Source organism: Apus apus, chromosome 4 (assembly GCF_020740795.1).
Source record: "Apus apus isolate bApuApu2 chromosome 4, bApuApu2.pri.cur, whole genome shotgun sequence".
NCBI lineage: Eukaryota > Metazoa > Chordata > Aves > Apodiformes > Apodidae > Apus > Apus apus.
The window spans coordinates 113,399,847-113,412,735 of record NC_067285.1 but is presented as its reverse complement, the minus strand read 5'-3'; the positions used below and the strand labels follow the sequence as shown (position 1 = coordinate 113,412,735).

At 53.0% G+C, this 12,889-nt stretch overlaps 1 protein-coding gene across 2 annotated transcripts in view; it reads left to right on the top strand.

Moving 5' to 3' along the window:
- The window catches only part of GFRA4 (GDNF family receptor alpha 4), a 69,647-nt gene extending 56,965 nt beyond the window's left edge, over nt 1-12,682 (top strand). For both annotated transcript variants that reach the window (XM_051617359.1, XM_051617358.1), the window contains exons 4-8: nt 4,571-4,916; nt 7,225-7,334; nt 8,259-8,393; nt 8,648-8,805; nt 10,606-12,682. In XM_051617359.1, coding sequence (XP_051473319.1) covers nt 4,571-4,916; nt 7,225-7,334; nt 8,259-8,393; nt 8,648-8,805; nt 10,606-10,737 — 881 coding nt within the window. In that variant the 3' untranslated portion in view covers nt 10,738-12,682. The remainder of the gene's footprint in view (nt 1-4,570; nt 4,917-7,224; nt 7,335-8,258; nt 8,394-8,647; nt 8,806-10,605) is intronic.
- Nucleotides 12,683-12,889: the final 207 nt, after the last annotated feature.

The window sequence follows — 12,889 nt, the reverse complement described above, 5'->3', positions numbered from 1 at the left end:
GAGCCTCTTACGATTCCTGTGCTAAACCGTCGGTAGGAAGGACACGTCCCTGAGATTTTTGTTCTTTGGCTTTTTTCATGTCCATACTGGGAAGGGCTGGGACTGAGGTCCAGGGTAGGAAGGCCTCTTCCAGTGAACCATCACAGGTGTGTTGATTCTCCACAGCAGGTGGATGACCTGTGCCTGCCAAACAGGGGCTGCCTGGGCATGGTTAGGTATGAGAATGTGCTTCCACACAGGCCACAGGGTCAAACTCTGCAGGCAAAAAGGTCAATAACCCAACGTACTGGTTGACCCCAGCCACAGCCTTTAACCCCATGCCCTGAGGGCAACCTCAGGACCCAGACCCATGTTCTGCTCTGCATCATGTAATCTCCTTAATAGCATGAGCAGAGCTGCCTGACACCTTTTAACCCCCTCGAGGGCACGAACCCCCAGCTCAGCAGTTAAAAGGTCAACGTGGCAGCTCTTAAGCCATCCATCACCAACATCCCAGCTGCCACCACCACCAGTGTTCAGCTCTGTTTGTGCACCACTGCCACGGGGAAGCTTTCCCAGCAGTGATTTTTGTTACCAAAGGACCCATCTGGGAGCAGGTCACGTGCCCCTCGTGTGTCTCTGGTCCCAAAACCACCATCCTGTGGCAGCTCCTCCAAACGTGCACCTGACTCTGGGGTGGCATCCACAGCTGGACTGCACCCAAGCCATTAAGGAACAGCAGGTCTCTGCAGCTGGTGGATGTCTGCAGTCCCCAGGGTAGCTAGGAACTCATTAGGTGCAAAAATCCAGGAGTAAATTAACTCATCAGCCCTCAACAATCTGAGCAGCGAGGGAAAGAGGGGGGGTGGAGATTGGGGGTTGGTGCTCCCTGACCTCACATTTTCTTATTGACTCCACTTGACTGATTTGAGCATGGAAAGTGAAGCATGCACAAAGCTGTCTGCTGGGTCATGGCCTTCTTCACTGGAATTGTGTTGTGTTTTTTTTTTTCTCTTTCACTGGAAGTCCTGCAGGGCTTTTCAGAGCACAGAGAAATCCAGGGATGGGGATTTTTATGCCTGGTTAACACATAGTCAGGTTTTAAAAGCAGACTGAAGCTGGTTGGGCAGAAAAGCAAATGGGCCTGGAGCAGCAGAGGTGCATGTCAGACTCCATCAAGGGACAAGATGTTTCTCAGTTAAACCTTTTTTCCTCTACTTACACTCATCAACACCTTCTAGAACATATAGAAGTATAGAATAGTTTTGGTTGGAAAAGGCCTGTAAGATAATTAAATCCAATTGTTACCCCAGCCCTGCCAAGGCCACCACTGCCCCATGTCCCTCAGCACCACATTTACAGGGCTTGGAAACCCCTCCAGGGATGGGGACTCCCCCCCTGCCCTGGGCAGCCTGGGCCAGGGCCTGACAACCCTTTGGGGAAGAAATTGTTCCCAAGATCCATTTTAAACCATTTCCTCTTGTCCCATCCCTTGTTCCTGGGGAGCAGAGCCCGACCCCCCTGGCTCCAACCTCCTCTCAGGAGCTGCAGAGCCAGCAGGTCTCCCCTCAGCCTCCTTTACTCCAGGCTGGACACCCCCAGCTCCCTCAGCTGCTCCTGCTCAGACTGGTGCTCCAGCCCCTTCCCCAGCTCCCTCGCCCTGCTCTGGACACACTCCAGCCCCTCCATGTCCCTCTTGTCCTGAGGGGCCCAGAACTGACCCCAGGATTTGAGCTGCCCCCTCCCCAGTGCCCAGCACAGGGGGATGATCCCTGCCCTGCTCCTGCTGGCCACACCAGTGCTGACACAAGCCAGGATGCTGGTGGCCTCTTGGCCACCTGGGCACACACTGGCTCATATTCAGCCACTGTCAACAAACACCCCCAGGTCCTCTTCCACTGGGCACTTTCCAGCCACTCTGCCCCAAGCCTGGAGCGTTGCCTGGGATTGTTGAGACCCAAGTGCAGGACCTGCCAACCCTTCCCTGACCACCACCCAGGTTTAAATGGTCATCATTGCCAAGGGACCCTCTTTCAAACAAACCAAAATGAAAATTCCCAATAACTTGCAGGAACAGAAGACACCCACATGGCCCTGTGCCAAGTTGCAGCCACAGATATTTTTCAACCCAATTTTGCATAAACAATATATGGCCACTATTAAAAATAGGCAAAGATAATTCAGTCCCTCCTCTCTAATGGTGGTGCTGATTTATAAAAACACATCCTCTTTTGTCGTGTGGGAAGGGGAAAAAGCTGGTGTGTTCCCTGTGATTCATTAACTGAATGGGTAATGAAACCCTTCCAAGTAACTGTTTCCTACATGTTTACTGACAACTCCCGAGCCTAAACTGGTGCTCTAAAAATATCCACTTCTGGGCATTTTTCAAGGGAAGTACCTACGTGGTAGGAACACACTGAGCATCAATTTCACCCATCGTAAAAGAACTTGGAATCTGACTTTCAGCTCATCTGGAGCAGTGGGGACAAGAGGAAGGGAAAAAGAAACACCAGGAGAAGGAGAATCTGATAAGATCAGTGGAAACAAAGGAGGGCAGCCAGTTCTGAAGTGCTCAGAGAGACTGTCCATGTTTTAACACTTGTCAGCAGTGACTGGCTGGTTTTAACTCCAGGGCTTGCCTCTGCATTGGAAACTTATCATTCCAGGGATTTATTTCTTTATTTGTCCCCCTGTGAAAAATCCCTGCCCGGTGGGGAAAAAGTCCTTCTGCTGTGCTTCAGGTCATGGGCTTAATTCAGAGAGGTGAAAAATGGCTTCAGATTCATTTTCTCTCTCACGCTTGGAGGACCCTCATCTCATCTCTTTGATCAGACAGAGCCTAAGGTCTCAACCAGCTCCTACCAGGGACTCTGAAGTATTTTCCCCCTCTATAAAAAGAGCCCAAACATTCTCTGAAGGAGGCCCAAAAATCAGTGTTATGCAAGTATCTTTCACTCTGACCGACTCTCCTATTTGCAGAGGAGGTTGTTGGCAGATAAACTCCTGAGACCTCTGTTTGCCTGCCAAAGACATTGTGGCTCTCATTTGTCATCGCTGGTTTTGCTTTATTTTCCTGATTCCCTTGCTGCAAGTTTTCCTTCACCTTCTCTGCATCCCCACAGACCTTCCCTGCTTTACTACCTCAGTGGATCATCCTGGGCTTTTGTCCTGTCTTAGAAATATAGAATCATAGAATGGATTGGGTTGGAAGGGACCTTCAAGATCATCCAGTCCCAACCCCCTGCATGGGCAGGGATACCTCCCACCAGCCCAGGTTGCTCCAAGCCCCATCCAACCTGCCCTTCAACACTGCCAGGGATGGGGCAGCCACAGCTTCCCTGGGCAACCTGGGCCAGTGTCTCACCACCCTCACAGCCAAGAATTTCTTCCTAATGTCTCACCTAAATCTCCCCGCTTCCAGTTTAAAGCCATTACCCCTTGTCCTATCACTCCATGCCCTGGTTCAAAGTCCTTCCCCCAGTAGTGGAAGGTGCTGTAAGGTCTCCCTGGAGCCTTCTCCAGGCTGAACACCCCAACTCTCCCAGCCTGTCTCCAGAGCAGAGCTGCTCCAGCCCAAGGATCATCTCCATGGCCTCCTCTGGACTCTCTCCAGGAGCTCCATGTCCTGCTTGTCATGGAGGCTCCACCACTGGACCCAGCCCTGCAGGGGGGTCTCAGCAGAACTGAGGGGGACAACCTGTTCCCTGGCCCTGTTGGTCATGCTGCTAGTGTTGCAGCCCAGGACATGGTTGATTTCTGGGATGCCAGCTCACATTGATGGCTCATGTTGAGCTCTTGCTTAAGGGGGTGGAAATGCAGACTGACTCCACCAAAGCCAACAAAGAGGTGACCTTGCAAAAGGTGTGGAGAGAGACCCACATGCTCTCACATGCAGGCAGGTTTTACTGTAGCTCTGATCCCCACCCGGTGAAGGCAGTGCCACTGCTTAGAAGGTTGGCATACTGGGAAGGACTGGTGTGGATGAGGGAAGCCAGAGCACTGCTACGGGGCTTTGAGAACTGTACAGCTCTCACTTAGCTGGGCAGGTCCTGGGGTGAACGTTGCACAGATGCAGCCAGAGTAACACTTGACCCTCCAGAGGCCTGAGGAAACTCACTGCTCCTTGTAGAGCATCTAGGGTGCAAGGGTTAGTGCAGAGCACCCATGTATCAGGAGACCTGGCATGGTCACTGGCGGTGCTTGATCTCCAGCATCATTTTTTTAAAAGGAGGTTCATTAGAAGAGGTCCTACCACACTGGTGGATCCAGCCATGGCCACAAGTAGGTGCTCTGTATAATGACTTCTGCCTTCCCAGCCCTCAGGTTGGTTAATTCCCCTTATTAAAGTGTTCTAAGACGCCCAGGCCGGAGCAAAGCTTCGTTTCATTAAACACAGGCGCTTGGCAGAGCAGGCTTTGGGCCTCGGGTTTGTTGGGTGGCCACGGCACCTCTTCAGACAGGTGAGCAGGGAAAGGGGATTTTGGCCCTGGGTGGGTGGGAGCACGACGGGGACGAAGGTCTCATGGCGGGGTGGTGCCGGAGGGCGGGAGGTCAGCAGGAAACCCCACCTGCACCTCCCCCCACCTGGCAGGGGCTGAGAACGAGGTGACCCAGGTGAACCGGTGCCTGGACGCCGCCAAAGCCTGCAACGTGGACGAGATGTGCCAGCGGCTGCGGACCGAGTACGTCTCCTTCTGCATCCGCCGCCTGGCCCGCGCCGACGCCTGCAACCGCGCCAAGTGCCACAAGGCTCTGCGCAAGTTCTTCGACCGCGTGCCGCCCGAGTACACCCACGAGCTGCTCTTCTGCCCCTGCGACGACACGGCCTGCGCCGAGCGCCGGCGCCAGACCATCGTCCCTGCCTGCTCCTACGAGTCCAAGGAGAAGCCCAACTGCCTGGCGCCGCTGGACGCCTGCCGGGAAAACTACGTCTGCAGGTAACGCCGGGGTGGCCGGCGGGGGGTCGGAGGATGGTGAAGGTTGGAAGGGACATGAAAGATCATCCAGCTCCAACCCCCCTGCCACAAGCAGGGAACCACCAGACCAGGCTGCGCAAAACCTCGTCCAGCCTGGACTTAAAAACCTCCAGGGATGGGGCATCAACAACCTCCCTGGGCAACCCATCCCAGTTCCTCACCACCCTGAGAGTGAAGAATTTCTTCCTGCTGTCTAACCTAAATCTCCCCTCTCTCAGTTTAAAACCATCACCCCTTGTCCTGTCACTGTCCTCTCTGATGAAAAGCCCCTCCCCAGCTCTCCTGGAGCCCCTTTCAAGCACTACAAGACACGGAGAGCTGTCCCTCAAACAAGCCTGGGGCTTGAGCACCAGTGACAATCTGGTGCCCAGAGCCAACCCCCTCACCCTGCCTGGAGGCACCCATCCCACCACAACCCACTGATAGGCCATTGTCCTCCCCATCACCCAAGTCCTCACCTCATACTCTTTACAGAAGGTGTTAACAGGCAGGAGTAGATCTGAGATGTTTGTGCTGGAGCTTTTTAGTCCTTTTCCGTGGGTTTTTTTGGCTTTGGTTCTAAGGAAAGACCTGCTATGGAAATAGTTCCAGAAAGGTGCAGGATAAGCAGGGATGTGGTCTGGGGTCCTTGCAGCCAGTTTCATCAGTCTGCCTCCTCACTCTCTAAGATCCCCAGCCCACAGCATCCTACAGGACCATAACAGTCACACGCCCTTGTAGATACCTTAAAATCATTGCATTATTGTTTTTTTTTTTTAATTATCAGAAAAATAATAATAAATTTTAAAAATATACCCTTCTGCTGCAAGGCTGGATGTTCTGGTGATGGCCATAGGAGTCTCAGAGCCACAGCTGTCACTCCAGGTCCACCACGTAGCACGTGGCCAGGGTGGTTTGCTCCTGTGTTTCCATTTCAGCTCCACTCATGCACAGACCCATCCCAAGGTGCACACTCACAGGCCTACCCTGTGAGGGGGTTTTTGTACTATTTTCACCCCTGCTCCTCAAAAAGTCATTGGTAATTCCAGAAGGTTAATCCACCTACAGCTCCCAGGAGTGGAGCCTATCCATCAGGAAGAGATGCAAGACCAAAACAGCAGCCAAAACTGCACCAACCATGGTGGCCCCAGCCCAGTGTCCTGGGAGCAGCTGGGACCATGAGCAGAGACCTGGAGAAGAGCAAGTGTAGGACACATCTCCCAGTACTGTCCCAGTCTCTAATTATTGTGGGCTTTGGGACTTCCCGAGCTGAACTTCCAGCAGCCACCCCCTACCAGCACATCATCTTCTAATTATAATTTTAAAACTATACATTTTCACCAAGGGAGGAGAGAGCAGCAACATCCTCTTGGAAGGATGGACTGGTACTGATACCCTCACCCCTCTGCACCCCAGAAAGGTGGATGAAGGAGAAGATCTGAGCTAGGTATCTGAAGCTGACTCTGAAAGATGCAAAGCCCCTGAGCCACATCAGATCCTGCTCAGAGCTCCCCCTGTTACCCAGAGAATCTGCAATGGAGGAGAATTGTCCTCTCCCTAACAAGACAAGTGGGCCCAGAGGGGAAGAAGAGGTTCAAAGGGGAGAGTGTTGCTTCCCAGGAGGCTGGAAACTGTTTCCTGCCATCAGCACAGCTGTTAATTATCTGGTTCCTTGGTCTCTGAATATATAATATAAAACATCCTCCAGAGACACGGCAAGAGCAAGGGGTTGATGTGTGACCCGGTCAAAGCTAGCAGTGCAGAAACCACAAGGAGAGCCAGGAACAAATCATGGCACTTTAAAGAAAGAGAGTAAAATATTCCAGGGCTAGCCCTGCCTGCATGGCTTAGTCCTCCAGCAGCTTCTCCGTAGCTGCAACTTCTTGAATTTCCCAGCTTGGAGGGGTGAGTTCTACTAACATGAATTATACAGACCCTGCAACTGGTGCCTCCATCCCCTAAACAATCATAGAGTCCCAGGCTGGTTTGGGTTGGAGGGACCTTCAAGATCATCCAGTTCCAACCCCCTGCATGGGCAGGGACACCTCCCACCAGCCCAGGCTGCTCCAAGCCCCATCCAACCTGCCCTTCAACACTGCCAGGGATGGGGCAGCCACCTTGAACACAGCCCTTTGTCTCCTCTGTTTCAAAATACTTTACCAACACCTACAGCAGCAGAGGGCTCTGCAGACAGGTTCCCCTCTGCAGACACCACCAATGTGCTCGTACGTCTCTTTTTGCCCCCGATATCTGCACTAACAGGTCCCCTTTTGTGCTCTCACTCCATCAGGTCACGTTACGCCGAGTTCCAGTTCAACTGCCAGCCATCCCAGCAGGCTGCCAGTGGCTGCCGGAGGGACAGCTATGCTGCCTGTCTGCTGGCCTACACTGGGATCATAGGTAAGAGTCTACATCCCTCAGCCAGCCTCTCCCCCACTCTTTGAGCAGGAAACATCTCCTCTGGGTGGGGAACGTCTCTTACTCTGGCCAGCGAAAAGAGAGGAGGATGGTAAGGTGGAGAGCTGGGACTGGGATCTCCAGGAGGTGCTGGGCTTTCTGGAGTGACTGGAGAAGGAGCCTAAGCCATGAGCACAGGGTGACTTCAGGGTGGAAGCTGCAAGATCTCAGCCTCTCTCTCAGGTGGAAATAGAGAGGCTGTCCCAGGGCACCCGCTCTGTCAGGGTCTCCCTGTTGCCATGACCAGTGGTGTCCCTGGAAATCACCATCCACTGCCATCTTGCTGACATCGGAGGGTGTGGAACTGGGTTTTCAGACCCTGCAGAGACCCAGGTGGCAGCTGTTACCACAAACATGGCCAGAGTCCAAAAAGAAGCACCAGAGGCCATCGGGCTGGGTCCATCGGACTTGGTCCATCCTGACATATGGGATAGACTGACAGATTTTTGGGTGGAGATTTCATTCTGGTTTAATCTTTCCTTGTTGTCTCTGACCATTTTGGTGGCTTTTTCAATGACAGCACAGAAACCTTTACTCACGTTCATACACAGGTTTTGAATGGTATCAGGGAACCTGAGTTCCCAGGAGCTGCCCGCTCCTTGGGGGCTCAGGGCACCTTCTCATGGACTGAAGGCTTTCTTGGTGGTGGGCTAAACAAAAAGGTTGCCACTGCTCTTCTTCTCATCCCTGGCAGCAAAACAGGCCTGTGACACCAGCACTTGAAGGGTTTTCTTGTGCTGCCATCACAGTGGGGGTCAGCTGAGGCTGCAAGCAGAACAACCCAAGTGAGCAACAGGGAGGGAAATCATTGTCTCTTCTTGAAGTGCCAGCCTTGTGGTGGTAACACTTCTCCATCCTTCCCGGCAGGCAGCCCCATCACACCCAACTACATTGACAACTCAACTTCCAGCATAGCTCCCTGGTGCACGTGCAATGCCAGTGGCAACAGACAGGAGGAGTGTGAGAACTTCCTGCATCTCTTCACCGACAACATCTGTCTCCGTAAGTATCCCCCACAAGCTGGGGAGACTTCTTAGGATGAGGGTGTGAAGATGGTCTCAAGAGTCTACCAGTGGCCAGCTCCCTGTGCTTTCAGCAGAGAATGGCTGGACTTGAGGAAGGTCTTTTCCAACCTTGACAATTCTGTTCTAAGAAGACCCTTGGGCAGGCATCTGGGTGATGGAGAAGGATGGAAGAGGGATGTGTGTCCTTTCCCTTGCCCTGACAATGCTTTTCTCCATCTCTCCCACACAAAGAAAATGCCATCCAGGCCTTTGGCAACGGGACCTACCTGAATGCAGCTGTGGCCCCATCCATCCCCCCCACCACACAGATGTACAAGCAGGAGAGGAACGCCAACAGAGCCGTGGTGACCCTCAGAGAGAACATCTTCGACCACCTCCAGCCCACCAAGGTAGGAGAGGCCTGACCTGGCCCTAAGAGATGCTTGACCATGTCTATACCTCCTCCATGCCCTCCAGCTCTAGTCACCTCTTCCATCTGTCATTTGCAGACATCCAACCTCCCTTCCATCTCCTGGAGTCACTGATTCACCCTCTTCTTCATGCCCTAACTTATTCTCCTCCAACATCAAGCACAGGGATGCATGTTCCTACCCCTGACCCTGCCCTCCCTCCTCTTGGTCACCATCTCTTTTCCTTCATGGATGCTACAGAGAGTTATGGATTTTTTAGAAGTACTGGGGATATCCATGGGCTTTTCAGGAGAGCAGAAGAGGAGTCAGGACCACTGGTGTGGCTCCTCACCCTCCTGCACAGCAGCTGCCTGGCCTCAGACAAGCATCTCAGCTACCTGGGACATGGGTTCCTCCCTTGTTAGGTGAGGATCCTTGAGGCTCAACTGTCTAAGGTTTCCTAAGCACTGGAAAAAGTCATCTGAAAGATTCTAGTCATCAGCAAATTGTTAGTATCAAAGCGATATAAAACTGAAATTATTTTAAAACAAATAACAGATGAATTATGGATGGTGCCAGCAGGAGGCATTAAATATTTTATTCTTACATTTAAAAAAAAATTATAAAAATGACCTTGATTTGCCCCCCACTAGAGTAATGTCCAGACTGAATTAATTTATTATTGAATAATTAATAGTGACCCTGGTTTGCTGAGCGTGCAGGTAACAGTAGCTGTCAGCTAATGAGACTCCAAGGATGGGCTTTGCTCTGGGCTACCTGATACCTTCAGGGTATCTCTTCTGCACATGGAGGGCTTTTTAAGCTTCTTTCCTGTCTCTTTAGCTTGGAAAACACCCTGTTGATCTCCCTCCCTCCACCCTGTTTTCCCAAAGCAGCAGGTGGGAAGGTCAGAAATGTGACCTCAGCTTCCCTCACTGCTTTTCAGGGCGTTGGTGGCCACACACAGCACAGGAACAGGAACAGTTTCATCAGGCCATAAACTTTGCACCCAGGAGGTCAGGGGGAGCTACATCTAGCCAGTGCACCCCAGACCTTAGTGCAATCCAAGGAGTGGCCTGAGGTCCAGATCTTGCCCTGAGAGCTTCATCCTGGAAGTGATGGAGAAGCTGTGAACCTCCCCCATCACTGAGAGTCCAGCCCAGATGCTCAACTCCTGCTGCCAACAGCAAGTGGGACACTGGAAAAAGCAACTGTAGTCAGGGTTGGCTCTACCAATATCCAATCTAAACCATTTCCTCTTGCCCTGTTGCTTGTTCCTGGGGAGCAGAGCCCGACCCCCCTGGCTCCAACCTCCTCTCAGGCAGCTGCAGAGCCAGCAGGTCTCCCCTCAGCCTCCTTTGCTCCAGGCTGGACACCCCCAGCTCCCTCAGCTGCTCCTGCTCAGACTGGTGCTCCAGCCCCTTCCCCAGCTCCATGACCTTCTCTGGACACGCTCCAGCCCCTCCCTGTCCTTCTTGTCCTGAGGGGCCCAAAACTGACCCTCGGATTTGAGGTGTGGCTTCACCAGTGCCCAGCACAGGGGGACAATCTCTGCCCTGGCCACACCATTGCTGACACAAGCCAGGATGCTGGTGGCCTCTTGGCCACCTGGGCACACACACACGTTCAGCCGCTGCAAACCAACACTCCCAGGTCCTTTTCCACCAGGCACGTTCCAACCACTCCTCCCCAGTGCCTATGCACAGGAAGGCTGGTGGTCCCCAGGCTCTGCATCCTCTGAGGGACCCAGGTGAGGACCACCCACACCACTCACCCTGTGTTGCCTCCTTTCTCTTGCAGGTGGCCGGGGAGGAGAGGCTCCTGCGGGGCTCCACTCGTCTGTCGTCAGGGACTTCCAGCCCAGCAGCTCCTTCTCCACTGCAGACCTGGCTTCTCCCCACCCTGGCTGCCCTGGGCCTCTCTGTGATGTGAGGCAAGGTGGGCACAAGCCTGGCAGAGACTCTCTTTGTGTTGGTTTCTTTACAAAAACAACCAGACCCGTAACTTTTTCGGGGGGGAGGGAGGGGGAGGAGAGAAGGGATGGGAAGGAGAGGTGAGCGTGTGGGCATCCCTTCCTCCTCCTCATCCCTCTGCCAATGTATTTGATTTTATACAATCAGCATCGTTGACAACCAGCTCATTCTTGGTCCTGGCCAGCTTTCCACCCCACAGCTTGGTTGTTGTCTCTCCAGCTCTCTCTGGGTGGGGCCGGAGCCACAGACCATTCCCTTGGAAAAGGTGAAGGAGAAAGTCAAGTCAAGAAATCAGAGCTGCAAAGGAAATGCTTTTGCCTGCTCCAGCCAAGAGGGGAAAGACTTCTGATGGGTGAGCTCTCAGGAAGTTTCCTGAAGCCCTGACTCATGCTGGGGGACTCTTGACAGGACATTATGGTTGGACTTGATGATCTTCAGAGTCCCTTCCAACCAGGATGATTCTGTGTCAAACAACGTGGAGTTCAGACTGTCTCCAGGGTTGCTCAGGACCCACAGGACAGCCCACCTGGTTCAAACTATAGAAGCTACAGCACCAGTGAGAAGGTGGTTGGTTTTGTTCCCAGAGAGGATCCTGGAGCACCTCTGGGGTGGACAGAGCAACCAGGCTACCAACTGGCTCAGAGGGATTGTCCACCCCCTTGAAACTGTGGCTGGTGTGCACCTCCCAGGTGTCACCCACCCCTCGGGCCCTCCTCTGTGGAGAAACGTGTGTCATGCAGAGATGGTGTTCAGGAAGAAACACATGTGTTGGGTTTTGTTTACAGCTGGCTTCCTCCCTGTCCCAGCCTTCACAGCTCTACTCACCGGCCCTGTAAAGTGTCTGGGGTGGGTATTTTTTGGTCACACCCAAACAACCAGAGGACAATGCTGTCCCACTCCAAGCTAACCTTTCTCCAGGTGGAATGAACCCTGTGAACCCACAGGCAGGACTTGACACCAGCCCAACACGACAGATTCCCACGTGCTGCCTCTCCCTGAGAGGCAGAGGGTCTTCAGTCAAGGGGGGTTCATTAATGATGCAAGCAAGAAACAGGGTAGAAAAGGTTTGCTAGACACCACCCTGGGGACATAAACATCCAGCCAGTTTCTGGAAATGCCAAGTCATGAATCATGTCACGGGCAGGGAGTTGGTTGCTGAGGTTCCCCTGCTTGAAGAGCTGATGGAGCCAACTGCTTGTGTCCAGGTTAGCACGTGAAGGACGTTGTCTCCTGCCAAGTGCTAGTTGCTCAGCCAAGAGGTGGTTTGAGCAAAGGCTGCTGGAGGGACCCACTGAGCTGCAGCCAGAGCCCAGCTGGAGGGTGAGGACAAACATCTCTCTGGTCTCTCGGGGCACAGGGAGGCATCACCTCTGGCTACCTGAGCATTCTTCCCTCGAGAAGATGAGCTGAGGACTTCCAGCACCTTCCTGGGAGGCTGAACTCCTTGTTAGATCAAGCCAAGAAAGAAGACGGTACAGAAGGTTTCCCAGGATATATTCTTACCCAGGTTGACCACCACAAGAGGCACAGGATTAGCTCCAGGATCTCACTGAGCATTTATCCCTTGGCTTTGCAGCACCCCATTTATGCCTTGGTTTGTGCTCCTCCAAGGGAAGTCATTAGTTCCTTAGCATCTGAAGGCAGAGAAAGGCTTGGCAAGAGCTGGAGCAGCCAGGTCCAGCACTTTTCATTCCCAGTTCCTGCAGAACACCTTCCCTTGCTTTTTTTGCTTCAGATTTTGCTGAGAAACTGCAGCAACTTTCCTGGGTTTTGGTCCAATATGAAACCCCCCTTGTCTTCAAATGGACGAGAGCGGATGTGTGAGACATGCACAGAAATCCTCCTGGCTGCATCCTAGCCAAAGTTCAGCTCCTCGAGGTCCTCGTGGCTGTAGCATCTGGTTGTCCTGGGAAAATGTGGGAAGATCTGAGTCTTGTGTGCAAGGGACCAGGTCACACCCTGAACTGACACTTGCATGTGAGATCTTCGCTGCCAGGAGGCTCATCCAGATCAGAAAAGCAGGTTGTGGAGGCAGCTGGAAAGTCCCTCACCTGCCTTCAAAGTGCCACAGCTCTGCACTGAGCTGCAGGGAACATCTCCCTCTATTCAGG